Genomic DNA, 8,919 nt, shown 5'->3' with positions numbered 1-8,919 from the left:
AAAGAAAATAAACTGAGTCAATATTTTTAAAAATATGTTTTTATTGATTTTTAGAGAGAGAGGAAGGGAGAGGGATAGAGAGATTGAAACATCATCAGAAACATGATTGATCAGATCAGCTGCCTCTTGCACGCCCCCCCACTGGGGATGGAGCCTGTAACCTTAGTGGGCAAAACTGAGTCAACATTTACAGCTGACTTCCTGGTAGGTCCCCAACCTCTGAACTGACCCTGGTGTTGAATTCTACCTTTATGTTTTTGTGTCAGAAAATCATGGACAAGTATAATACATTTTGGCAAAATGCCCATTATATGTTTTAATGTTATTTGGACAGGTAAGTTTATGTTACTTGGAAAATTCTGTGTAACCCCTCATAGCCTGTTGGTGCTAGGTAAATGAAATGCCTCCAGATTTGGCAGTGTTTTCTCATAAGGTATCCTATCTAATAAAAGAGTAATATGCAAATTGACCATACCTCTGCTACACCTACAAGCCATGCCCACAAGCCAATCAGGAGCGAATATGCAAATAAACCCAACCAAGATGGCTGCGGCCACAGAGAGCAGGAGGGAGGCTTGGGTTTCCCCAGCAATGGAGGAAGCCAAGCTTTCTGCCTGCCCTTGCCGGCCCAGGCCTCCACTCCAGGCTACAAAGTTTCAATTATAGAAGATAAATAAATCCCAACAGAAATGGCGGCAGCCATGGAGCTGGAGAGAGCAGGAGGCTAGGGTTGCCCCCGGTGATGGAGGAAGCCAAGCTTCTGCAGCCCTGGCCTGCTTTGGCCTCTGCTTAAGGCTTCAGAGTTTCAATTATAGAAGATAAATAAATCCCAACAGAAATGGCTGCTGCCATGTAGTGAGCAGAAGGCTTGGCTCCGCTCAAGGCTACAAAGTTTCAATTGTAGAAGATAAATAAATCCCAGATACCAGGTCCTCCGCTTGGGTCGCCGGGGGTGCGTGGCCGGCCTGAAAACCACCACAGGTCCCTCGCCCAGGCTGCCCCACGCCCCAAGGGAACCCCCACCCTGATCCAGGAAACCCTTCAGGACAAACCAGCTCACCCCCACCTGTGTACCAGACCTCTATCCTATCTAAGAAAAGAGTAATATGCAGATTGACCATCACTCCCAACACACAAGATGGCTGCCCCCAGGTGGTCAAAGATCCTGCCCCCATGTGGACACAAGATGGCCACCACAAGATGGCCAGCAGGGGAGGGCAGTTGGGAGGGACCAGGCCTGCAAGGGAGGGCAGTAGGGGGCGATCAAGCCTGCAGGGGAGAGCAGTTAGGGGTGACCAGGCCAGCAGAGGAGGGAAGTAGGGGGTGACCAGGCCTGCAGTGAAGGGCAGTTGGGGAGGACCCAGTCCTACAGGGGAGAGCAGTTGGTGGGTACCAGGCCTGCAGGGGAGGGCAGTTAGGGGTGACCAGGCCTTCAGGGGAGGGCAGTTAGGGGTGACCAGGCCTGCAGGGGAGGGCAGTTAGGGGTGGCCAGGCCTGCAGGGGAGGGTAGTTAGGGGCAATCAGGCTGGCAGGGGAGCAGTTAGGCATCAATCAGGCTGGTAGGGGAGTGGTTAGGGGTGATCAGGCTGGCAGGCAGAAGCGGTTAGGGGCAATCAGGAAGGCAGGCAGGCGAGCAGTTGGGAGCCAGCAGTCCTGGATTGTGAGAGGGATGTCCAACTGCAGGCCTAAACGGGCAGTCGGACATTCCTCGAGGGGTCCCATATTGGAGAGGGTGCAGGCTGGGCTGAGGGACAACCCCCCTCTGTGCACAAATTTCGTGCACCGGGCCTTTAGTTATTAATAAACATGAGTTTATCTACCTACCAACTCTAAGGTGCCTGTGTCTATATAGCCTATAGAAAATTTTAAAACATAATTATAGATTCACAGGAAGTTGCAAAAATAGTACAGAGAATTTGGGTGTATCTTTTACCCAGCTTTCTCCAAGAGTTACATTTGACATAATTATAACACAACTAGAGACCCGTTGCAGGAAGATTCCTGCAAGAATAGGGCTTCCTTGGGCCTATTCCTGCAAGAATAGGGCTTCCTGCGGCCTGAGCGAAGCAGAGAAGGGAGCGAAGCTCACCGAGGTGGGCTTCCCTCCCACCGCTGCCGCCACCCCACGCTTTCCCTCCCGCCACCTCCGCCGCCCCGCTTTCCGCTTTCCCTCCCTCTTCTTTCTACGCTGTCTTCAGTCTTCGCTCCACACCTGTGTATGCAAATTAATTTCCATCTTTGTTGGGTTAATTTGCATATTCACTCGGATTGGCTGGTGGGCATAGCGGAGTGATGGTCAATTTGCATGTTTCTATTTTATTAGTGTAGATATCAGACCCAGGAAATTGATATTGGTATAGTGTTTATGTAGTTCTATCATTTTATCCATGTGTAGATTTGTGTAACCACCATTACAACCAAGATACAGAAGTATTCTATCACCACAAAGATCTCCCTAGTAGTATCCCTTTATAGTCACTCCTCACCTCATCACCATCATTAACCTCTGGCAACCACTACTCTGTTCTTCTTTATAATTGTGTCATTTCAAGAACGTTATATAAATGGAATCATATACTAGTAATATCTGACCTTTTGAGTTTGGGTTTTTTTAACTTCACACAATGTATCCAAGTTGTTGTGTATGTCAATAGTTCATTGTTTTTCACTGAGTAGTGCCAATTTACATTCCAACCAACAATGTATGGTTTGGTTATTGGACATCCTTGCTAGCATTTGATATTTTCATCATTTTTTTATTTTACCTGTTCTAATAGGTGAGTAGTGATAAATCGTTGTGGTCATAATTTTCACTTCCCTTTTGGCTAGTGATATGGAATTTCTTCTCATGTGCTTATTTGCTATCCATATATCCTCCTTGGTGAAATGTCTCTTGTGTTTTTGTCCATTTTATAATTAGACTGCTTGTTTTCACTGTTGAGTTTTGATACAAGTCCTTTATCAATATCTGGTTTGCAAATACTTTTTCCCAGTTTGTAGTTTATCTTTTCATCTTCTTAATGGGGTCCTTCACAGATCACCAGACTGAATTTTGATGAAGTCTAGTTTATTTTTCTCCTTTTATGAATCATGTTTTACATATATATATATATATATATATATATATATATATATATATATATATTTGATTTTTTACAGAGAGGAAGGGAGAGGGAGAGAGAGCTAGAAACATCAATGAGAGAGAAACATCGATCAGCTGCCTCCTGCACACCCCCTACTGGGGATGTGCCCACAACCAAGGTACATGCCCTTGACAGGAATCGAACCTTGGACCCTTCAGTTCGCAGGCCGATGCTCTATCCACTGAGCCAGTGGGCAGCAAACTCATTAGTCAACAGAGCCAAATATCAACAGTACAACGATTGAAATTTCTTTTGAGAGCCAATTTTTTTAAACTTAAACTTCTTCTAACGCCACTTCTTCAAAATAGACTCACCCAGACTGTGGTATTTTGTGGAAGAGCCACATTCAAGGGGCCAAAGAGCTGCATGTGGCTCACGAACTGCGGTTTGCTGACCACTGTACTGAGCCAAACCGGTTAGGGTATGAATCATGTTTTTAGTGTCATCCCACGAACTCTCCACCAAGCTGTAGGTCCCAAATATTTTTTTCTATGTTTTTCCTAAAAGTTTTATAGTTTTCCATTTACATTTAAATCTATCATGCATTTTGGGTTAATTTTAAAATATATATATTTTATTGATTTTTTACAGAGAGGAATAGAGAGTTGGAAACATTGATCAGCTGCCTCCGGCACACCCACTACTGGGGATGTGCCTGCAACCAAGGTACATGCCCTTGACTGGAATCGAACCTGGGACCCTTCAGTCCACAGGCCGATGTTCTATCCACTGAGCCAAACCAGTCAGGGCTTAGATATGAGGTTTAAGTCAATGTTGGTTGGTTGGTTTATTTGCCTATGGATAATCAATTACACCAGCACTATTTATTAAAATGACTATTTTTTCTCCATTGAATAGTTTTTGCACTTCTGTTCTTGTGTGGGGCTATTTCTATCCCATTTGCTCCATAATATAATCAATTTTAAAATTTTATTTTTCTTGAAAAATAATTGCCACACCATAAAATTAACCATTTAAAAATGTACAATTCAGTGACTTTTTGTATATTCACAAGGTTGTGCAACCATCATCACTATTAATATTCCAGAATATTTTCACACACACACACCCCCACAAAGAAACCACATATCCCTTAGGATTCACTCCCTATTCTCTCCTCCCTTCAACCCTGGAAAATACTAATCAACTTCTGTCTCTATGGATTTTTCCTATTCTGGACATTTCATATAAATGGTATTATATAACGTGTGGCGTTTGCATCTGGCTTCTTTCACTTGGCATAATATTTGCAAAGTTCATTCATGTTGGAGCACGTAACAGTTCTTCATTCATTTTTATGGCTAAATAATACTCCATTGCATAGATGATACCAACTTTTGTTTATTCATTAGTTGAAGGACATTTGGTTCTTCCCCCATTTTTTGTCTATTATGAATAATGCTGTACATTGGTGTACAAGTTTTTGTATGAACATATGTTTTCATTGTCTTGAGTATGTTAGAAATGCTCTCAACAATGTCGCAGGAATGAGACAAACACTCGAAACTGGATTGGCAAGGCAAATTTACTTCTGCGAAGAAGGGTGCTCTTGCTAGCTGGAAACCATGGGCAAAAGCACACCGAACGGGAAGTCCGATCCGGTTTTATTTCCTGATGCAGGGTCTGCCCTGCTCCTCACTCTAAACCCTGACCTGACTGGTCAGGGTTCAGAGCTCAGATTTCCATTATTGCATGGTTGGCTAATTCAGAGGAAGGGGAAGGTAAGGCAGAACCTAAGATGGTGCCCCTGAGAGCCTGAAGGTCATACCAAGATCTCAGAACCTAAGATGGTGGCCCCCTGAAAGAATCTGAAGGTCATATAAAAATGGCGGGACCTAAGATGGCAGTGAGCTCCTTTCTTTGACAGAAAAGATCGCTGGTTCACTCTTACAAGTGCATATGTATGGGCGAAATTGCTGGGTGTGTGGTAATTCTGTGTTCAACTTTTTGAGAAACTACCCCAAACTGTTTTCTACAACAGCTGTATCAGTTTACATTTCTACCAGCACTGTATGAGAATTCCAGTTTCTCCATATCCCTGTCACGTTATTGTCTGTCTTTTTGATGATGGTCATTGTAGTAAGATGTGAAGTGGTATCTCACTGTACTTTGGATTTGTATGTCCCTTATCCTATCTAATAAAGAGGGAATATGCTAATTGACCCTTACGCGTGGCAAAGATGGTGGTGCCCACAGCCAATAAAGATGGAATATGCTAATTGACTGCACCGCCCTCAAAGATGGCAGCACCCACAGCCAGTAAGGAGGGAATATGCTAATTGGCTGCCATGCCCTCAAAGATGGCGGTGCCCACAGCCACAAAATGGCCGGCAGGGGAGTGCAGTTGGGGCAACCAGGCCGGCAGGGGAGGGCAGTTGGGGGCAATCGGGCCAGCAGGAAGCAGTTAGGCGTTGATCAGGCTGGCAGGGGAGTGGTTAGGGGGCAATCAGGCAGGCAGGCATGCGAGCAGTTGGGAGCCAACAGTCCCAGATTGTGAGAGGGATGTCCGACTGCCGGTTTAGGCCTGATCCCACACAGATCCCACAGAGATCGGGCCTAAACCAGCAGTCGGACATCCTCCAAGGGGTCCCAGATTGGGGAGGGTGCAGGCTGGGCTGAGGGACATCCCCCCCCCCAGTGCATGAATTTTGTGCACCGGGCCTCTAGTGACTAATAATATTGAGCATCTTTTCATGTACTTGTTAGTCATTTGGATATCTTCTTTGGACAAATGTCTACTCAAAATTTTTTTTCACTTAAAATCACTTCCTTTAATATACAAGAAACACATAATACACAAAGAAAGCCCAAGAAAGCTATCAGTTCCAGAGCTGGTAGTTTAGGGGGAGTTGAAGAAAATGAGTCTTTCCAGTCTCCCAGGGAAAGAAGGGGTGGGAGGACTTGGAATATTACTAGACCCTGGTGAACCCAGGGCTGGGGCCACCCATGGCCTAGTTCTCTACCAAAGCAAAGTGCTGGTTTTCCTTGTCATCGTCCTGACCTTGCTCCCACGCTTGTCCTCCGGTTCTCAGAAGTCGTCCAGTTCCCAGAATGGCCCCTTCCTTTAGTTCCCTAACATTTTCACTCAGGGGAGAAGGCCGCTTACCCTGTCGTAGTGTCAGAGTCCCAGGGGAGTTGTCACCCTGCAGGATGCTGAGGGGAGATCTCCCTAGTGCCTTGCCCCTTGGTTTCCGTCTATTTCGCTTAGAACCTGAAGATCTAGGCATCTCAGGGTCTCTCATGGGCTTGTCTGAGTCCTGGCTGGTCATAAGGGTTTCTGAGGGCTGTCCCGTTTCTTCCTCAGAAAACACCTGCTTGGAGGGGAGCTCAGTCTGGCTCCCATGAGGCTTCTGGTCCTCAAGGGAACACTGGGTGCCCAGAGGCAAGTCCAAGTTAGAAGATGAAGGTACCTCTAGGGGCAGAACAGGCTCTGGGAGAAGATTTGGTTTCGGGGCTTCCGTTTCAAATTCTTCACTCAGCTCTTTCACCAGTGGGGTTGTGAGCTCTCCGCTGCTGGTCTTCATAGGTGTCGGTGCAATGCCAAGGGTAGGAGAGCAGGGATCTGAGTCCTGGGCCTGTTTAGGATCCTCCAGCTGTTCCCCTGATGCTAGGTTTGGCTGTGGAGAGCTCTCCACCTGGATGGGAGAGCGCATGATGCCGGCACTAGGTGAACGCAGGTCCGCCAGTCGAGCCAGAAGCTTGTTGTGCGGCAGAGGCCGCACTGGAGTGACTGGAACGCTCTTGGCTGAGCCCATCTCAATCCAGAGGAAGAGGGTGGGGCAGGGCCTGGCCCGGGGCGAGGAGGGTATACCGGGGCCCCAACTACACTTTGGTGCACAACAGCTGCAGCCTCAATTCCCGAAGCTGAGTTTCAAACCTCCCCTACTCAAAGTTGTAAGAGGTCTTTATATATTCTGGATACTAGGCCCTTATTAAATATATTATTTATAAATATTTTCTCCCATCCTGTGGGTTGTCTTTTTACTTTCCTGATAGTACCCATTTAATGAACAAATTTGTTAATTTTTATGAAGTCCAATTTATCTATTTTTTTCTTTGGTTGCTTGTGCTTTTAGTATCATTGTTACGTCTAATCAAATAATTGAATCCACACTCCCTCCCCTGGGAACTGACGTTTAGACCACTTCACAACTGACATTCCCTTTTGCTTAGGCCACATTCCACTTGCTAAGACCATTATCTTTCCCCTCAGGACCTGCCCAGAATATTCTCCACCCAGAAAAAGCCTGCTTAGAGTCTTTTAAAATCTCTGACTCCCTGTCCCTGGGTGCTGATGCCATTATGGGGCTCAGCCCATCTGGTTTTCCAGATGACCTAATAAATTCATAATTCTTTACCACTTTTGGCCTTGTGTGTTTCACCTTCAGTGGCCCTAACAGTCATATCTAAGAAACCACTGCCTAATCCAAGGCCTGGAGATTTACACTTATATTTTCCTCTAAGAGGTCTATAGTTTTAGTTTTACATTTAGGCATTTGATTTCTTTTAAGTTAGTATTTGTATACTAGAGGCCCAGTGCACGAATCTATGCACCTGGCTGGTTTCGGTCCGATCCCCGCAGGCCAGGCCTAGGGGCCCCAACGGTACACAAATCTGTGCACTGGGCGTCTAGTATGCATATAAGATCTTTGGTTAATCTCTTCCTGCCCTTACCCTTCTCCCCTTCACTCTGAGATTCATCAGTCTGTTCCATGTTTCCATGCCTGTGCGTTGAGCGTCTGCCCCCTGGTGGTCATTGGACGTCATAGCTACAGGACAGTTGATCGGTCAGCTGGTCACTTAGGCTTTATTTGTATACTAGAGGCCTGATGCACAAAGATTCGTGCAAGAATAGGCCTTCCTTCCCCTGGCTGCCGGCACCAGCTTCCCTCTGGCACCCGGGACCCAGGCCTTCGCTCTGGCCACTGCCTTCTGCCTTTGCTCTGGTCCTGCTGCCCTCCTGTGGCTCCCTCCACTCCCTGTCCCCCCATTCATAGCAGGCATCCTGCCCCACCCCAGCCACTCCGCGCCTCGTGCGTGCGCTGCCCAGAGGCCCAGAGTGGCCAGGGCAGGGCTGAACGCCTGCATCATTGCCATGGTTACGATGCAAGCATCCCAGCCCGGCCGCTGCCATCTTTATTGCGTCAATTTGCATATTCCCTCCTTATTGGCTGTGGGTGCCTCCATCTTTGTCACAGAGTGATGGTCAATTTGCATATTCCGTCTTTATTAGATAGGATGGTGTGAAGTGGGTGCAATGGATTTTTGTATGTTGATCTTGTTTTCTGAGACCTTGTTGAACTCACTGCTTAGTTCTAGGAATTTTTTGGTAGATTCCTTGAAATTTCATAAGCACATAATTGTGTCAACTGCATATAGGGGCCGTTTTATTTCTTATTTTTTGATCTGTATTCTTTTTATTTTCTTTTTTTTTCTTCGTGTACTGGCTAGAATTTCAAGTACTATATTGAATAACTGTTAAATGTGGACATCCTTGCTTTGTTCCTAATCTCAGGGAGAAAGCAGCCTTTCATCATTAAGTATGATGTTAGTTGTAGTTTTGGTGTTTTTGTTTTTGTTTTAACTTTTAAAAAAATGAGTTGAGGAAATTTCCCTCTATTCCTATTTTAGAGAGTTCTTATCATGAATGGGTGTTAATTTTGTCAAAAGCTTTTCTGCATCAATTTAATTACATGATTTTTCTCTTTACATATTGCTGAATTCAATTTGCAAGATTTTGTTAAGGTTTTCTGTGTCTATATTCATAGGAGATATT

The 8,919-nt window shown here is 45.6% G+C and overlaps 1 protein-coding gene across 1 annotated transcript; it reads right to left on the bottom strand.

Annotated features, from left to right (window-relative positions):
* Positions 1 to 6,094: 6,094 nt before the first annotated feature.
* LOC308253922 (cell division cycle-associated protein 3-like) lies at positions 6,095 to 6,898 on the bottom strand (the record flags this gene model as incomplete). The annotated part of the gene is made up of 1 exon (XM_080679682.1): positions 6,095 to 6,898. One exon carries the CDS (start codon positions 6,896 to 6,898, stop codon positions 6,095 to 6,097), a length of 804 nt encoding a protein of 267 aa, XP_080535808.1.
* Positions 6,899 to 8,919: the final 2,021 nt, after the last annotated feature.

Source organism: Plecotus auritus (assembly GCF_963455305.1).
Source record: "Plecotus auritus genome assembly, chromosome: 7".
NCBI lineage: Eukaryota > Metazoa > Chordata > Mammalia > Chiroptera > Vespertilionidae > Plecotus > Plecotus auritus.
Note: the sequence above shows the minus strand (reverse complement) of the source record. Positions and strands in the feature narration are given on the sequence as shown.